We start from the raw sequence: 19,536 nt of genomic DNA, 5'->3' as shown, positions 1-19,536 counted from the left end.
TTTAAGCAGAAAATGCCAAAATAAAATTGTGGGAAATTAAACTTCCCACGGATTCCTTTTGCAAAAAAACTCATTACAGAAATTCCCTCCTTCACACAAAATTTCGCGTTTTGATAAATCTCATCTCGATCGAACCTCAGCTCTCGAGCATTCGCGAAATCAAAGTCCTAATGTTGTCTCGCCCAGAAGCTCTGTCATCATCGTGCCCTCATGCTGTCGAACAATTGTGCGTCATCGCAGTGGCCTCTGCACACTGCCTGCGTTATCAAGCCTTATAGTCGCCGATGCTGGTATGTATGTTGTGTGTTTTTGCAAATTGGTTCTTGAAAGTTTTTGTATTGTTTTTTTGATTATAATGTTCAATATCACTTTCTGTTAGAAGGGTTTAGGGTTTCAGAGTCGCCATTTTGTTTTCTTAACAATGTCGTTTCACACTTCACTTTGCACCACTCACAATGAACTCCGACACTATATGATGTCTTTTCTAGACATCCTCAACACTGATTCGACCAATACTTCAAAATATCGTCCAACACGGTATGCTATTTTGATCCTTCACAGAACTTGGTTTTCGATTAGATTGATATCCATCGTGTAGTTAGCACACAAGTCTTCTGGAAGCTTCCACTGTAAGGAAAGTCCATTCTACCATTGACCAAATAGCAGTTGTTGCTCATTTGTCAGAGATGATGTGTTAGGATTTGAACCATGAATTCAATGGTCCTTTTAGGCCCAAAGATGGTCCACAAATTTTTCTCATTCTTTGATTATTTTACGAGAGATTATGTAGCCATCCGTTTGATGGTGGTAGATTTGAATGCATTGAGGAGACTTTGAAAATACTAGGATTAGATTGTGATTCCATTGTGGATGTAACCAAAAGCAGTTTTCACTTAGAAAAGGGTCCTTGGGGTTCTCCGGGAAGATGGTCCCGGTCTTGATGCGAGGTTGGTTTTGGGTCAGTTGCATGTAAAGCCGTTTGGGCTTCTTGTGATGAAAGTTCTCTTTGAAATTTTGGAAAACATAACTTTTTGAGAATATTTGTAAGATTTGATTTTTAAATTATTAAACTATTTATATATGTTTTCTTTTTAATTATGAAGGACCTACGAATTTAGACTATAAAATTCTGATTTTTAATGTAGAAGTTATTGCATTTAGACATGGTCCAATTAAGCATGATTGAGAGAGGAAGAATCTATTACCGAACTAAACATGTGTAGAGGATAAAGACTATGAGACTCATATCCAATGTCAATTATATGTCCCAAATTCTGGTACTGTAAATAAACAAAATTTTTGGTAAACAAGATAATATTATCAATGTAACCAGTGAAATGACTTAAGGATAATAAATAAAGAGAGCTATAGACATAATGAATATAATTAATAGATAAAGAAGGAAGGAGATGAATAGTACTAATAACACCACGTGAGTAGTCCTTAAAGCCATTGACCATGATAACAAAAGGTAATAACAACCAGTAGGCAGAGATGAGAGAAAAAATATTTATTATCCTGTGACATGTGAGTCTACAGCCCCAGAGCCAAGAAAGTTTGAGTAAGTAAGTTGAACAAAAGATGTATTTGTGTGTGCAGAAGTAGAAGTAGTGGAACCAAAGTTTTGGAGTATCCTCGTGCCATTTGAAATATTCGATGAAGAGAGTAAGCTGACCCGAATTATCAAATGAAGTGTTGCAAGGGAGCAACTTGGGCAACTGAAGCATATGAAGAAGGAGAATCATGTAAGGCATAACACTTGATGAATTCTTTGACCGAGCCTATGACAATTGTTCACACTGGTGTGTCCTTTGTCTAACTTCATCATGCTGAGATAGCGATGGAGAAGAGGCCGTACATAGTTACCAGGAGAGAGAAAGAACCCTAAAATAATTTATAAATAAGAAAATACAAAGAGAGAGATGGACGTCCATTATATCTATAACTGAAACAAATACTTTTTTAATTCCCTTTTCTTTAACTTATTCAACTACACATTGAGAAATAATAGTTTTCTTTTTGTACATTAATGAGTGTGTACTAATGTGTACTAATATGAATGCAGCTATACATGCTGTAACCATTATCTAGTTCCTAAAATCTTCCTATAGAATATCAAGACGTTAATGTTTGACTGTACAGAAACAAGTACAAGAATGATGGTCAAGTCCTGTGCTTCTTCTTTTTTCCTGATAGAATTGGTTGAATTTGTAAGTGCCTTTTGAATGCCTCATTGAAAAGAAAACGAGCATGGAAGGCTTTAATGATTGGTAGCCATGCTAAAATAGCTATAGGTCCGAAAAGAACTATCCCCATTCCATAATCAAATTCTCTAGCAAGTGCACGTGTGAAGTCCCACAGCCCCGTGTGCTCTATCTTTGGTCTTACAGCTTGTGCAATCTGAAGTCCAGGGAAAACAGAATTGTTATTTTCATAAAGTTGTTTTTTGGTCGTGGATTATCCAGATGAAACTCCAATTGTAATTGAAAAGTTTATGTAACTGCATCTAAGTTTTATTTGCCATGAAATTGAAAATGTGATAGCTTAAGATTATTACCAGTATCAATCCCCATGCAGTTGGCATGAATGCTAGACAGCAAACGAAAAGGTCCATCAATGACAATTGACATATAATAGAAAGAGTAAAGATGAGGGCAAGAACAGCCAGGAACAAGAATGCTTTGAAAAGTCTGAATCCAAGCTGATAGTTAGCACTGAGTAAATTCCTTCCCATGTTTACGGCCTGCATGAATTGTAGAATTTGAAGGATTTTTGCTTACACTATTTGCTCATATATAGAGTAAGGGAGAGGGCATGAAGAAGTTACCTTGACCAAGAGGAAAATTGCAACAATGACAATCCACGAAAGGACATAAACCAGAAAGTTCTTGCTATGCTGAGAGATGTCTAGATGATAGACGAGACCATACTGATAGATGAAAAAACGGAGAGAAAGCAATATTTCAGTAATCTTAGAAGCAAGACCTGACCAACGAAGATGAGTTTGCTCATCATGCCACCAAGAATGCCAACTTTTGTCTTGTTGAATTCCTATACCACCCCGTTGTCTGATCCATTTATTCCACTCTTTCCAGTCATCTACGGTCTTGGTCCAACTGAAGCCAGCAGGGTTAAAAAGAAAAGGTGCACATAACCAAGTTAGAGACATGAACCAAATGGCATACGTTATCAACACATATGCCATGTTACTTTGGTAGGACCTCCTGAACATGTTATAAACAATCAACAGCAGCAATAACTCAAATGCCTTAACAAAGTGGCTTCTTGAATACAATCTATAGTTCTCAGTGAAGCTAGCATGGAAGACAACTTTACGTCCAGTTGGTCTGTACTTTGCACCCCCATGCAAAAGCGTTCGTCCATAGTAATGTGTTTTTGTTCCAAGGGCAAAAGTGAAGAAAACAGCAGCCAGCTGCAATTGCATCAGGACAAAGTCCTTTAAAGCTGTCAGGAAACCTTTTTCAAGTCCTATTTCCATCACCATTGGCAACCCAGTCAGAAGTCCAAGTTGTATGAATGATTGTGAGGCAAGAGCTGTTTCTAAGGATTGCACATTCTTCAGTCGAGCCTCAACGATAAGTGCTCTTTCCAACCCACTAAGCACCAGGTATAGCTGTCCGTATAGAAATACATATATTCCTATCACTGAAATCTGTCCAGTTATTCAATACAAATTTAGATTAGTCAAACCAGATGCCACTGTCATTTGCATACATAGCCTTAGTGGGCTTAAACTTTTTTTGCTTTATAAACAATGACTTGTTATCAATTTCAATACTTGATGACTTGTGGTGGAAGGTGAAATGGATAACAATAATAGGATATGTGAACATTGTGTTTGAATTAAAAGAGTGTAAAATGAATTTGATGGTTTAATGAAATTACCAAGCTGCTGAAGTAAAATCCAATTGTTGTGAAATAGCATGACAGCATCCGGAAAAAATCGAATTGCCTACCAAGGCGGAAAATGTCACGGCTTATAGTTTGCTCACAGTTTCCATTTGCTACTTTAGCTTCAAATTTTGAGATTTGGTTAAGAGCTACATCACGACCTTTGCCAATTTGCAGGTATTCATGATAGGAAATACATCCTCGTCTTAATGTTGAATTGAATCCTGCATCACATAAACACATTTGTAGTTGTCTCCGTTATCAAAAACAATATTTTCTCAGAATATAGTTTTGAACTCATCACTCCTACCAGCAAAAACATCCTCACTCAAGTTAATTGTTTTAGATGCTTTGCTTATTCCTCCTCTTGTGATATGAAAAATCCTATCAAATACATCTGGATGGCCATAGTGGAACCGCACCCTGAGTGAGATAAGAGTTAAAAAAACATGATTAAAAAATTTGGTCATGTGATGAGATGAAAGTAGTAATTAGAGGAATTAGAGCCTTTTGAGAGCTGAACTGAACAAAAAGGAAAAGCAGAATGAGCCAAATGTACATGCAAGAAAATTCTACTTTACTGATACAAGTATACTACTTTAAGAAAATAAGATTCACCTTTAGTTTATTAAAGAGAAACTAGAGTATGAAATCGTCCTTGAAAAACTTTCAATGAGTAAAAAAAAAAATTACTCTTTCGATTGCAAAACGCCAAATTTTTGCTTGCTTTGCAGCACAAGTACAAAAATTACTACTGCATGTGTATACAACTATAAAAACAAATCAAGTATGTAAAGTTATCAATTTCAATTATTGTAGGTTTGCTAGATTATTTGGACACTTAAATGAACTTTTACTATTTTAGAATATCTCTAATGAGAAAGTTTCTTATAAGAATTTTATAGTAATTTAAAACATTATTTTCATGTAGGTTATACAAAAATGAGTTCCTTGAAATTGAAAAAAGTTTCTTATATAAGTAACCTTTCATTTTAAAGAACTCATATTTTTGGAGTTCATATTCAAATAACTTTTTTTTAATAAAGAAATGTTGTAAGAAATACTTTTATGGTGTGTTTGAATGAGGCAATTTAGGAGAGTAATTCATTTATTCAGAGAATTTGAATTTCTTTTAAGTAAAATGACTTGTTTGGTTGAGGAAATTAAGAAGAAATTGAAATAGAGAAATTTTAAGAAGGTATTTCAAATCACTAAAATAGTAGAATTTGAAATTCACTCAAAAAGGAAGGAAATTGAAATTCCACAATTTGTGAAATTCATCATAGTTCAAGATTAGAGGTGTTAATTTGGCCTAGATGACCCAGATGACTTAGATGGGTCAGGCGGACCCAACGACATACACAGGTTAGGTCGACATGATGATCCAAACAGATCGGGTAGGCCCATCAACACAAACTAGGTAGGCCTGACGACACAAATGGGTCAAGTGGGTCGATGATCAAGGCAAGTCAGGCAGACCTGACAACCAAAACGGGTCTGACGATCCATACGAGTTAGGAGGGCAAGATGACCTAAACAGGCCCAATGACCCAGACAAGTCAGACGGGCTTGAAGATCCACAAGCTGGATGGGCCCGATAACCCAAACAGGTCGGGCAAGCCCAACTACTAAGATGGGTCGAGCGGACCGATGACCCAAACGGGCTGGGTCGACGACCTTAACGGGTCTGATGACCTAAACGGACTTGATCGGCTCGACGATCCAAATGAGTCCCACCGACCCGATGATCCACACGGGCCTGATCAGCTTGACAACCTTAACGGGTCAAGCCCGCCTGACAATTCAATTATTAAAATGAATTTTTATTTCAAGAGAAATTCAATTATTTTATCCAAACAAGAAATTGAAATGTAAGGTATTCCAATTACGCTATCCAAATAGATTATTTAGAAAATGAAGGGAATTCAATTACAAGAATTTCAAATACAATGCATTTCAATTTCTTTGAATTGTTGAAATGCTTCATCGAAACATAATGTTAGTTTCTCTCATTTTTTAAATAATGTTCTGTGTTTATTTACCTGAGAGGATTAGCCAGAAGCCTTTGACCAATAGTGACAAAGCTGGTCTCTTGATATGACATGAACCAAGCCAGAGAAGACACACTGAAGTTAAAACGCATAGACAAATCCTATTAGTATATTTGATTAACTTACTAATATTAATGCAAAAGACATCTATGGGTAAGGGGAAAAAGCAAGTAGAACAAATATGAGTGTAAAATAAGACATTTGGTTTCAAATTATCCTCTGGAAACACGTTTATATTCTATCCTGGAGACATTTGATTTTATAAGGTTCTCATATTATGGTATCATGAAATGCTGTCTTGTACTTAGTACCAAGTTTATGCATTCAAGAAACATGTGATCAACATTGTGCATAATATGAATATGTATATTTTTCTAATGAAAGGAACCTTGTTGAATTTCCCTTACTATGTATGAGATACAAAGGACTAACCTTCCTGTAAAAATGTGTTCCCTTAGGCCAAGTATTGTAGGAGGACGCCTTCCTTGGCGTCGAAGAAATTCTTGGAGAAGGTTTCTCATCTTCAGAGCTTCTTCCAAGTAATTATCCTGTTAAATCAGATACTCGTGAGAACATTGAAATGAACAAGTTTTATAATATAATGACAGAAAATAGTTAATTTGTTAGAAAGTAAACAAAAATTAGGCCTACTTGGTTCATATCAATTGTTTGGAGTGCTTCACCACGAGTGAATATTATTGCATTGTTTTGGTTTTCAGGCTTCCCTTCTCCAAGATGCGGTGTACCTGGTAGTTTTATCTGATATATTGTCTATAAAAGAAGCAACAGTTTTATCATGTCAATAATGATGCATCTGAATTGTTACATGGTTATACGTGTAATAATAAAATCAAAGATTTGAACTGTATCAAAAAATTATCTGATTTGATAAAATATTTGAGTTTAACTTTAAAGAAATATAGTAGTTTTGAGCCTTGGCCTTATATAATTGCACTTTTAGGGTAGTTGTACTCATGTTATGACATCAAAGTTTGCTAAAATAAACTGTGAGGAGGATGTTCATTCCAATCTCATTCTCTCAATCTTATCACTGAGAATATTGTAGTGTTTTTTTGTAAAGGGTTACAATTTATCTTCTCTATGAATAATATTGGTACATATAGTTTGGAATTTGCCATACCAAATGGAATCTATGCAATGTGAGCTTTTACCTCCTACCTCATTTTTCAATACTTCCAAATTTACATTAATGCGTTTAGAAGAACTCATTTTTTGTTTTAAATATATGAAAAAGAACTAGTGACTAATACTTGGTATCACTAATGTCATTAAGTAACAAGATTTTGGGCTTAGGAAACTATAAGAAATAGAACAAGCACAATAAAAGTAAAAGGCAACTCAATACTTTTATGGCAACAAAAACTCAACCAGCTTGTAAATACAATCCTTAATATCTATAAGACATTCTTTTGACGATGTAGAAAAAAATACCTGTTCAAAACCATTGACAACTTTAACCAGTTTAGATGAATATACTTTGTGAGGCCTACCCTGCACTATCTCTTCCTTTTCCTCAACATAAGCAACACGGAGAGATGGATACCTGCAATTAACACGTAAGGTTTATTGTGTGCTTATTTTATAGCAACAAGAAAGTCATCTTTCTCTTTGCTTGAAAAAGGTTACCTTGTCATCAAGTCGATCATATCTTGATAACGTGGATCATTCATAGCCTTTTGGGATGCAAATGATTGACAGGAAATAACATAGGTGTATTTCATGTCTGCTAGTGCTTCTAGACGAGCAAACAATGCGCGGTTACCTCTTTCAGCAGTCTCATAACCCTCAAGAATATCTGCTCTAACAGAAACAGTCATCAAGTTATTTGATTATGTTAATTTTTTTTCCCTATATTTCTTTTCACCATATAGACAATGTTACTTATACTTGGTCACTGACCTTCTTCTTCAGCCATGTCAAGAAATGCTTGTAATTTTAAGGCTTCTCTGTAGTACATCATCCCTCTAACTGTAAAAAATATGATTGCAGTGATCACATAATGACTTATAATTGAATGAATATCCAAACGAAAATAGCAAGAAAACTGAACCTGTTCTGCTTAGTGTTTGGCCACGGAATGAAGCCCACAGTCTAAGATCTTCCACTTTGTGTTCATCTTCTAAACTTCGTCGGTTTTCACAACCCATGCGTTCCAGAAAATTTGTCCATTCATCTATTGAAATCGCAGTAACAATTTATGATATAATTCAAATAGAATGTTTAAGATACACATAATTTCACATGTAAAGAACCTGGATATATCTTTTGCATGTAGAAGATGATGGAGTCCTCCTCTTTATCTGAACCAAGCTCCTTAACCGAAAAATTAATGTCCTCGATGTAATGTGGAGTTATAACACTGCCAATCACGTTATATATATAAGAGAGGGTTTTGTTATTGAACTACAGGACTATAACAATTTTCACTAATCCTTTTTTTACTAGTTTTTAAGTCATTATGTTATTTATCTCTGAAGTGTTGTTTCTTAGTTTGATGTGCCTGTCACTGAATAAAGAAATTCTCATTACGTCTTTTATGATTGATGAATGTTGGATAGTAAGGTTGGTGTGGTTGGTTCAGATTAAATATTAAGTAGTGTACAATTTATTGTCAACCTATAGAAGGAAATGCAATGGTGAGATATGTAATTACCAGAATGGCATCATATTGTGAACTTTTGGAGCATCAGGCATATCTGTGAACAGAGAAGTAGCAAAGAATGATATGCGTCTTCGAGCATCTAAGTTTGCAGGCACATCCATTGCTGTTTCTTTGACCGTAAGCAACAAATGAAAACGCTTGATCTGCCATGAACAGGTTGATTATATCAGAGCATAACAAGAGTTGATTTCTTTCTCATTACTATGTAAATGTGCCAGCATTTTTAGGTGAAGTTGTGAGTATAATAACCAGTCCCTTATGAAAAGAGAATGAATGACAAGAAAACGTTATAGGGGTATTAAGGATCACCTTTTCCATCATAGGACCGTTTTCTGGCAACGGAAATTGGATAGAATTCTCATTGGAAAATGGATAAAAATCCCTATTCATTTCCACGGTGTCAAATAGTTGATCATCATTTCTAAAATAGACAAAGCCACACTCATTTTGTTCGGGAAAGTGGAGCATATCCAATATTCTGTACAGATTTAGTAAGTCATTAGAAGCTGAAGCATAGTAATATATTAAAGGACGAGATTGTTAAGCAACAATACCTGGAATCAACCATCATATCATTTGCCACCAATTCAAATATATCTAGCAGGGCTTTCACAACTTTGTGCTGATTGTCTTTTTCTCCTTCCATCTTAAGGAATTTATATCAAAGTTACTAGGACTGAAAGTTACAGATCATGCAAAATTTTTCAATAAACTTATCCTTTAGTTTAGGTCTAGGAAACAATTACCAGAAGTTCAGCTAGCTCAACAACTTTAGCATGTAGGGCTGGGAGAACTTTCATGTTAAAGTTCTGCAGAAGAGTTGTTTCTTGGAGACTCTTTTCAATTTCGCTCAGTATATCACATATGATCCTATTGTCCATAAATAGGGTCAGATTATCAAACAGAAAACTACAGTAGTTCAAGAAGGAAGATTGAAATCCAGGTAAACATTCTATTTCTTTTTACCTTTTCTCCATGCTACCCTCAACCAGAATTTCAAGAACATATTTTAGAGACTGGTAACACTCTCTTACAGCATAAAACATGTATTTGTCTTTTGTGATTTTCTTCACAAGAATCTCTTCCTTTCCCTCAAAATCTTTAGCAATGGTCAAAGCTGTAGAAAACTAGAATATGTACAAGAGGAGTTCATTAATGAATAAGATGTACATGTACTAATTCTACAACTGTAATCTCATACTATTTTGGTTGAAAGTACTACCTTATATGCCAGGAGGAAAACGGGCCAACGAACCTTGGAAGAAAACAATTCAGAAGACACAGGCATCATCATCAAATCCATCTCTCTGTTCAAAACAAATCACTGTGAGGTGATTGAAACATAGCAGTGCTAGAAAGTTACAATAAACAATACCTGTTACTGATCAAGTCTTCAAGACGTAGCTGATTTACTATTTGATTCCATACTACAACAAATTTGGCAGTGGCATTTTTTTCATCCGGCAACTGCAACACAAATTACTGATCAACATAAGAGAACAGGTACACTGAAATAATGTTATCTTAAGATTGCTAATTTAGAACACACCTTCTGAAATATATTGCTGAGGAGACCTTTTCTTTTCTTTTTACCACGTTTGGAAGATGGTGGGATCAGACAGACGTTGAATGCTGAAGGTAAGGAGTCAAATCTACTTCTAAGCATTCCGAGTGTTCTTATCTATTTTCAAATAAGAAATATAAGATGACCATTTCGATTCTGTGGGAAATCAAAGAAACAAGCAAATAAAAACCAGAGCTTACCTCACCAAGGTGATGCAGAATGCCATAAAGTCCACCAATTATTGTACAGAAAACAGAATACCAAATTTGTGTGTCCATAAAATATACCTTTAATAAACAAAGAATGAAATGTTATTAACTATCCACCAATATTGTTTTCTTAAATTTGAAGGAATTTTATTTAAACAAGTAACTAGGGATAACAATGTGAGACGGATCGACTGGCATAAAAAAACACGGGACGAACTAGGATTTTAATACTTCAATCAGTAGTACATGTTTTCCACCAAGGCTAAATTTTAAAATGATGATTTGAAATTAAAAGCAAAGAAGTCTACGAGTCAGAGCAATGATTCCAACTCACAATTACTACAGGGCTCCATACAGCTACAATTGCACCAGCATTGCTCTTGACTGCAGCACATTCCAAACGGTTATCAGCGACAATAACGATCCCTCGTGTAATGAAAACAATTAGAAATGCACCTTACCTCTTGGAAAAAGCTCATGCCATTCATAGTGAACCCCAATTTTCATAATCTGTCTGGTAGGTGCTATGAGTGGTTTTATCTGCATGCATTCATATTGCATTGCTCACTAAGAGTAAGTTGCTAAATAATGAAACCAAATTCATGTGGTCGCATAATCGTGTTCTGTTATTATTACCTCAAAACTGTAGCTAAACAAAAATTTACAAGATAACACCAGTATCCAGAATAGTGTGTACCTGTATTGGAAAAAACAAATTCACCATATTTATATAAAATATAAATTAAGATGGATACACTAAAGTAAATAATCAGAACAAATCAGCAAGGTACTGTACTTTAAAACGGAAACCTGGTCTTCCTGCATCCCTCGACCAACATAGATTCTAGGCTGTATGATAAACACATGGTGACACTCATGTTACAACATATATGACATGAATGAATATTAAGTCAATTTACATGCACATGTAAATCACTCGAAAATAATTTATACTTGTGAAATTCTTGAGCTGATAGACGGGTGATGAAAAAGGAACAAATCAAAGAGATGTAGTCCTCCCAAATGAAGGAACAGAAAGAATAAAAATTCATTGCTCTAAAAGATTGCGTATGTATAGTAATATCACTAAAATGATGTTAAAAAAAATCACATTTTTGGGTACATGCACTCATTAAAACAAGAAACAGACAAAATTAGACGCTGAAATGCTTACAGAGATCTGGAGTGTAATTGTATCAGAAGTTCACTAAATCGCAAATTAGTCTAGCAATTCTGCAAATTTAACTTGGTGTTCGAAAATATAGTAATATATAAGAGGAACTTACCTGAGTCCACCAAGACAAAAGTCTGCATATCTTGTAATTAGAGACCTCAATATACTTGGCAACAGCAGGGACAAAAAATAACACAACTTGAACTGCATTAGTTGTCAGGTATATTGCCGCTGCAACCATATAGGAAGTAAAGCACCATTCCTCAATCAAACTTCCATACTTGGTGGAATAACAAGTATATTTTCTTCTCGAATTAGCATAGCATACAGGAAGGACAATAGTCCATATAATGGCTAAGACCAGCTTCGTCACTAGTTTCACCTTTTGAGAATATTCCATCGTATGTCTTGCTTTCCACAAAAGGGCAATGTCTAAAATTGCTGTCATCAAAACATGGCAAACTTTATTATCTTGATTATATGAGACGAAGAACAACGGGCACACTGTTTATATATAATTTCAAGAATGTTATTAGGAGAATTGAAAACTACACGGTAAACTAAACTTTTGGTCCTTTAACTTTTTTTTTTATGTTCAGTTTAGTCCCTGACTTCTAAAATTTTCACTGTAGTCCTTTAAGCTGTAATAATGACTTATTTTGATCCTTTCCATCATATACAGTTAACTAAAAAAGTTAATATAATCTGATGTGACTGTTGTGTGTGTATGTACATGTTACTGAGTTAACTATTTCCAATTTGGTAATATTTCTGTTTGAAAAAGAAGAAATTAATCATTGAGATGTTACCGTTATGGTTGTGGTAGGATCTTCCTCCCCAAATTGGCAAATTAGGGTTAATGTTGAAATTCTCATAATTTTATAACTTTTAGTTGAGTCCATATAGAAAATAACTTCCCACAATATATGTTTGTTATCAAGAGAGTATTCACTAAAATCCTACATTGAATAGTATAAAAAAAGATAAAAGTAGAAAACTACTATAAAGTGAAGAGTTATGTTGAGAGTTGTCATCATAACTTAATTAGTAAGTGTCTTGGGTGCCTCTTGGGTGTAAGGGTAAGGATAGTTGTGTGTCATACAACTTTTGCCACCAAATTATATGAAAAGGTTTGCAAGTTTATCTAGAAAAATTTATAGTAATTTAACTTTTGTTAAGTATTTCTGAATGTAATGGTGCCGAATGACATTAAATGCGACATTTGTGGGGTATGTCATTCTTCTCAATATAGTTTTGTCCCACAAGGAAGAAGGGGAACCGTTTTGGACAGCTCCTCCTTAAAAAGTTGCTAATAAAGTGTAACATTGATACCGTAGTAGCAAGTTTACTTCTATATGTTTCATCCAATTAAACAAACTTCAATGCCAATTAATGATATAAAAGAGCACCATACCTTGAATAAGTTTTAGAGCTGAAGAGGTGATGAAGATGCTAATAATATCCTCAAATACTATTGCATCAAACAACTGCAGTGGCGAGCCCAAGTCATGACAAGCAATGATTATTATGGCCTGAGAACCAACAAAAGTCAAATTTCAAGATTATATATTATAAGTAGCTGAAATTTGTATATTATCTGCACTGGATTTTGAGTAAACCTGAAGGGATAGAATAAAAAAGCTCCACATTCTATCAAAGCTTCTAAAAATTTGCCAGAATGAACGAATCTCTACAAAATTTGTCTTCCCCAGCCATTGTGGTTCATGGATTTCCTCTGTTTTATCCTGTGCATGGGAAACAAATAAAAACCAGTATATTATTCAGTATAGAATGGTATAGTGTATTACAAGAGAAATTGAATAACTGGGTTAACATTTAATTTGTCAAGTGGGAGTTCAAAAGACTCAATTCATGGTAGTTGTATCAAATGAAAAGAGGGTGTTTCAAGATTTCAACCTGTGTGACCTAGAGGTGACAATGCTCAAGCATTTGAAATTTGAAATGTCAACATATAGCTTTAGTTTAATGGGTCAAATTCACCAATACAAAATCTGAAGTATAATGCATTTGAGAATCTGGGAATCACCTCTGTTTCTTCTTCATCCCTCTTTTCTCTCTTTTTCTTCCCTTTTGTTTTACCAGGTGACCTATCAAGATCATTCTTGACATCTGGTTTTGGTTTAGTTCTAAGTTTTACAAAGAAAAAGTCATGATCTAGACGCATGGGCCAACCAATTTTGAAACACTCAGGAGACCTGCATATGTCGAACAACAGTAAGGATCTGATGATATGGAATGAAAGGAAAATGAAAAGAAGTGGAGAAATCTCAGTCTAAATGTAATGCTGACCAGAAATACTCATTCAGATCATCATAGTTTCTCCATATAGAATGATCAGCTGCCCCACCATTGCTATTGTCTACTTCCTTTTTATTCAAAATAAATTAGTTATATTGAAGAAGACGATCCAAAACAAAAGAAGGAATAGATTAGATATCTGATACTACCTTTCTTATGACAGTGTATATTGGTGTCACAACATTGTTAAGGAAAGACTCTGGTTCTCCTCCATACGCAGGCATGACCTTTTCCCATGTTGTTAAGCTGATAGCACCACTTAAAATACCGTGCAATTCATATGCCATCTTCAGAACTCACAAAAGAAGGAAAATAAATTAGACAATAATCACATGATGTAATGTTGTTAGAAATTTCAGCCAGTGAAGAACATAGTTGTATTCCTGAGTGCATTATATAACTTCATCATGCATGCTAACTCAGTTTTCTGTGATAAAAGAATAGCAATGATATAAACTTATTAAGATTCTATCAACAACAAAAAGGTACTTACATGGATCAAACAACACTACAATGTTCTACTGTGAATCAAGGATTCAAGATTCTACCTATGAACTAAATTTCGTTACATACCCTTTGCTCATGAAATGTTTAAAAATTTCAAATGGCATTTGTAGTATCACATAAAAACAAAAGATGTTTTCATAAACCAATAGACACTTGTGGAGTTTCAACATACATGATGAAAAATATAGCAGAGACATTCCGGCATGAATCTCAAATTAGCTGCCTCCCCCCATATGAGCAGGTAAAGCCCAATGTACAAAATTTTATATTGCTGGGCTTCCTGTTTCACAAAAGGTAAACTGCAACACAAGTAACAGGCTTACTAAGTAAAACCAGAAGGTCAGAAAAAAAAAATAATGTAGACAAAACAAATTATGGTTCAGAGAAAAAGAGAAAGGTAACACCCTGTATTTTATCTGAAGAACAAATACAGTATAAATTATTGAAAGTTACAACAGAATTGGATCAATAAACATACCGTATATTGCTTTTTCTCTCTAAAAACTTACACCAGTTGGTATAGTTTTTGAAAAACTTTCTCATCAGTTCATCCACACCTCCTTCCCCTAACTGGTTTATAAAAAGGATGATATAGTTTATATTGTCAATTATCATAAAGTAAAATCAAAACATACATGTTCAAAAGCAAATGCACCTTCAAAACAGATGTCTGGTTGTGAGTTTGACGAGTCTGCATGTTGGATAGGAGTAGAATAAGATGTTCCCTTTGGTTGGCAACATTGGCTTCCTGAGGTCAAGCACAAGTATAGAATGAAAAACAATGAAAGACTAGAAAGAGCAATGCTGATCATACATTGCTAAATGATGTCCTCAAAACTGAACAAATAGGGAGTAATTTTTCTTTTTCTATGCAACAATCAAAATTTTAAAGAAAAGTTTGAGTCCAATTTAACTAGTAAAAGTGACCTGAAATCCAAAACAATGCTGAAGAAAATCAAATAGATCCACAAAGGCTCCATGCTTATTGAAATCTTGGGCTGGGGGTAAACCACGAACGTTGCGAATAACTGCAATGGCAGCCTTAATCTGTACCAATTTTGTTAGTGGAAAACTCAGTCCATTGAATTAAAAATGAGTCTTGTGTTGCTTGGACATAAGATATCAATGAAATGGGAAAATGTGAATCATTCAAGAAATGACAGACCTCAGGTTGCTGCATAATGGCATGCTGAATATCTCCTTGCTCAAGTGGAAGAATGTTAAATTCAGTTTTTCTATGGATTCCATTTCCTTGAATAAGTGCCTATATTATAAAAAGTGAGAACTCTAAGGTAAAGAAATGCATGGTAAATTCATATTATTCTTATTTCTGACTAAGCAGATCATGAAATTACTAGGAAAGGGAAGATTCACCTGAGAAGCAGCTGGATCTGTAACTGTCTTTAGCACTTCAAACAGAACAGAAGCAATATCTCGTGCATTTATCAATTTCTGTCTTCGACTGTTTGAATATAGCATCATATGAGTTGGTTTAGTAGGCAATTAAGGTGTTTGAAAATTTTTGTTAAATGGGAAAATGAGGTAATTCAAAGTTTAAGCATGCTTAGGTACCTTTGTTCTAGATCGAATGCTTTATCATGTCTGATATAATAATCCCTGTAGGCACGGTAAACACTCTTAAGTTCACGAATATCACTTGTTCCCCTCTTTTTTGTAACGTGCTCATCCTGTATGTCACAATTCACAAAACAACATGCAATGTTTAACTCCCCTAACCTTATAACCAAAACTAGGCATCAAGTATTAATCCTATAGATGTTTCTGATAGAGAAAATATAAATGGAAACTAATTGAAAACTTTTTATCTCATGTTTTTCTTGGGTATATAGATAAGTCACAACTCCAAAGCTCAAATAGATCATGACTTCAAATTTATCTGAAACAGAGACCATTCTTACTTTTACATTCATTTACTGCAATACTTGATTTTGCTATAGACTTGTTATATTAGGCAATAAAATCTGTTGAATTCATATTCACATCGAAATGAATAATCTTGAAAAGGAGTTTCAACATTCTTGTTTACCTGTTCAAGTCTATGAAGTAGTGAAGTTTTGAATTGTCTAACACCCCTTCCACTAGAATTTTTGTCCAAGTTGTGTGCAATCACAAAGGCATGAACACGGCCTGCAAAATTTGGTTTACTGGGACAATTTTAAATGCATATATTGATGATAATCAACGGAGAATCTCATTTTGGTCAAGTAAAACACTACCTACAACACAGGAATATATAAAATTCTAATGGGAAGTCTTTCATGGCTTTATGGCTTACAATCAAAGCGAAAAGTCCAACACCTAAAAATTGCACTGTGCATGGTACAACTGTTTACCAATTGTAGAATGATTTAAACAAGATAACAAAATCAGGAATTTGAACAGCACGGATAATTCTCCTCTCCTTATTAGGTGTAAACTTTTATTGAGATAATTTGCGCTTTTAGTGCAATTTCTGGATTGAGATTAAGGCATTTGATATATAAATTGAGCCTTCTTTCTAACTTGTATTTATTTGCCACAGTTAGTAAAAATACACTTCAGTGGAAAATTGATTAAGTCATCCCCATTATGTAACAACCACTGGCTGTGGCCGTGACCTTCTAGTCCTAGATACTCATGTCCCAGTAACTAATCATCATTTCTTTCAAAGGACATTAAAAATCCCACTTTATGCACTCTCCTTTACACAATAATTCTTCATGGAGATAAAAGAAAGGACTCTGTTTTCTAAGTATAAAAAACATGGTCAATCGAAGTTCACACATTTCAGAAGAACCAAGAAAGAAATGAACGAAGAGAGCCAGACAAAGACAATGAAAAGGACTCACAAAGATATGCAACACGAGGCTCCTCCTTTCCAAGCAAGTTAGCCACTCGAAGGAACCTTTGAATTTCGGAAGCAAAAACTGTTGGCAACCTTTCACTGTCAAAGGGTTCTGGAGCATATTCCTCGTTGCTGCTGCCATTGGTAATGGCCAACGTGACATGGGGTGCCTCTGATGTCGATGCTGATGCTGTTGATGTCTCTCCTCGTTCGAAATAGATGCCTTCAATGGGTTCTGCAGGCACAATCTCTGACATTGCTCTGAGCTAAGAAACCAGCAAAAGGGTGATGACACGCATGCAAGGTATATATGTTGAATCTTCTCCATAGTGTTTGCTTAGTGAGGTAAGCTTTGGTGCACTTTGCTTTGTGGACTAATTGGAAAGTTGAATGCATTCTTTTACTTTTTCTTTTGGACCTGTTTCTGATTTTGTTTTAGCTTTAGAGTGTGTGTGTGTGTGCGCGCTTTGCTTTGTGCACTGATTGCAAAACTTAATGCCTTCTTTTTCTTTTGCTTTTAGAGCTGTTTTGTTTTGGCTGTAGCATTCTTTCCCTCTAAGAAGATGAAGGAGGGAAAAAACATAAACAAAGACACGTGTTCCTCACTCACTGCTTTCTTTACCACAAACACGAGTTGTTAATTCTGAATATATAACATTATACTGGGTCCTGTAACGTGACATGTTTTCCCATAAAAAATTTCTTAATGCTTAAGAAAGTAAAAGAAAAAAGTGGCCACAACTTTTTTCTACCGATATTGTAATCCACCCCACTATAGTAATCTTATTTGCTTCATGCAAATTGTTTTATAATAAGGGCTCACTGAATATCACATGCGAGAGAAATGTTATTTGCACAACAAATTTTACAACAAGTGGAGAAAGAAAGAGAATTAACAACAGAGAGGAGGCATATAGAGAAAAAAAATTGCTGTAAATAAATTATTGCATGATTTGTTGTACAACACAATTCGAAATTTAAATGGAAAGTATGACAGCTTATTAAAATGACAGAAAAAGAAAATATAAACATTAAAAAAATTTGAAGGGTATACAAAGCAAAATACAAAAATACCTTAGGTCTCTAAAGTGAGCAAATAAATAACAAATTAATTAACATAAAGACTGAAAGTTGGAATTAAAAATTGTGATTCATGAGATTTGGTTGAAGCGTTATTATCTTTCCAGCGTGGTATTAAGGTCACCATCCTAACAGTGTAGTTTCCGCTGTTCTTATGAATATTGTAATTTTGAAAGTCTTGGAGCAGTGAGTTTCCATGACAGAAACTTGAAGTTGCAACTCTTTGAGGAGTTGAGAGTGTGAAGAAAGATGAGAGAGGTAAGCAATATATACAGAAAAAAACTCACAAGCCAATTATCTTTATTACCAATTTTTTGTTTTAATTCCTTTAACTTGAAAGAAGCAATCTCATTTTCATTTCATGTTGCGCATCACATCTATGTCTCTTTTCAACATGATGGAGTGGCATCGTATCTAGTAATTTGTATTTTATTTAGGTTGCAAAAGGATTTTTGAGCTTGTTAATTGTTATTGACTTCAAACCATTCATGGCTTTGATAACAATGACTCCTTGGGTTGTGAATGCCTTTCAAAATGGATCTAAGGCTGTTCTTTCTGGGAGTTTCCTCTTTTGTCGCTTATTTAATTACATTTATTTAATTTCTCATTGCCACCTGTGTTTCTGTCAAAGTCAAAGGTCTTTCAAACTTATGTGTTGTTCCGATTGTTCTCGGAGCACTTTTTAAGTGAGTTAACTATACGAGTTGACTCAGGGTTGTGCTAAAAAGTCGTTAGTTCAATCCGCTTCACATTTCGGTGAATAGGAAATTTTAAAATTTGGTATTACGAATCGGTAGATAAGTGAGTTGATTTATTTACAAATATTTTTGTTTTTGTAATTTATTTTATATATTTATTGTACTATAATAAAAGTAATTTGACACAATTTATTTTTGATAATAGTGGAATCAAAATATTCACTTGATTCTTGAAATATTTTTATAAAGATAATTGTTAGAGATTAAAATATTAATGTATTTAATTTGACAAATAAATAAATTAAACATTCAAACTATTTAAATATTATTGAACAATATTTTAATATTTAAACATATCAAATTGTGAACCTATATAATTAAAAGTAATAAATATTATAATAAAAAGAAATTAAAAAATTGTAAAAAAAATAATAGTGTTGGTTTTGGATAGTTGACCTGCAACCTACCTTTAATCGAGCTCAAATCTGTTTATT

General features: G+C 34.3%; 1 protein-coding gene and 1 long non-coding RNA gene across 4 annotated transcripts in view; one reads left to right on the top strand and one right to left on the bottom strand.

The window, feature by feature from the left end:
* LOC146886393 (uncharacterized) overlaps window positions 1-19,536 on the top strand; it is a 34,300-nt gene continuing 14,764 nt past the window's right edge. The window contains exons 1-4 of one of the 3 annotated variants that reach the window (XR_014995353.1): window positions 1-290; window positions 6,422-6,502; window positions 6,683-10,149; window positions 10,252-18,602. This is a non-coding gene — a long non-coding RNA (uncharacterized LOC146886393). Of the gene's footprint in view, window positions 291-6,421; window positions 10,150-10,251; window positions 18,603-19,536 lie in introns of all 3 variants that reach the window. The other 2 variants (XR_014995352.1, XR_014995351.1) reach the window with 2 other exon arrangements.
* On the bottom strand, window positions 1,496-17,547 carry GSL04 (glucan synthase-like 4). Its single transcript, XM_028070906.2, has 41 exons — window positions 17,269-17,547; window positions 16,467-16,567; window positions 15,992-16,107; window positions 15,794-15,881; window positions 15,585-15,683; window positions 15,347-15,466; window positions 15,075-15,167; window positions 14,898-14,989; window positions 14,592-14,718; window positions 14,062-14,199; window positions 13,904-13,980; window positions 13,641-13,809; window positions 13,213-13,338; window positions 13,008-13,125; window positions 11,706-12,034; window positions 11,216-11,268; window positions 11,056-11,116; window positions 10,881-10,959; window positions 10,754-10,803; window positions 10,411-10,497; window positions 10,196-10,327; window positions 10,022-10,113; window positions 9,869-9,953; window positions 9,613-9,773; window positions 9,393-9,516; window positions 9,201-9,292; window positions 8,956-9,124; window positions 8,638-8,789; window positions 8,237-8,343; window positions 8,035-8,157; window positions 7,884-7,952; window positions 7,611-7,779; window positions 7,416-7,527; window positions 6,615-6,734; window positions 6,396-6,511; window positions 5,955-6,038; window positions 4,223-4,335; window positions 3,907-4,136; window positions 2,828-3,673; window positions 2,558-2,743; window positions 1,496-2,400 (listed from the first exon to the last, which is right to left on the bottom strand). Exons 1-41 carry the CDS (start codon window positions 17,519-17,521, stop codon window positions 2,164-2,166), a joined length of 5,895 nt encoding a protein of 1,964 aa, XP_027926707.1. The 5' UTR covers window positions 17,522-17,547; the 3' UTR covers window positions 1,496-2,163.

Source organism: Vigna unguiculata, chromosome 5, assembly GCF_037176805.1.
Source record: "Vigna unguiculata cultivar grain cowpea cultivar isolate G323 ecotype 2 chromosome 5, ASM3717680v1, whole genome shotgun sequence".
Lineage (NCBI taxonomy): Eukaryota > Viridiplantae > Streptophyta > Magnoliopsida > Fabales > Fabaceae > Vigna > Vigna unguiculata.
The sequence above is the reverse complement of the archived record's forward strand: the minus strand, read 5'-3'. Positions and strand labels throughout refer to the sequence as shown.

Coding starts and splice junctions, on each gene's coding strand:
- GSL04 (XM_028070906.2), bottom strand. CDS start 17,521: ATGTCAGAGATTGTGCCTGCAGAACCCATTGAAGGCATCTATTTCGAA. Junction 14,200..14,591: donor TCTGCTATATTTTTCATCAT/GTATGTTGAAAC, acceptor TGAGTTCTGAAG/ATGGCATATGAATTGCACGG. Junction 4,137..4,222: donor GAGTGAGGATGTTTTTGCTG/GTAGGAGTGATG, acceptor TATGTGATGCAG/GATTCAATTCAACATTAAGA.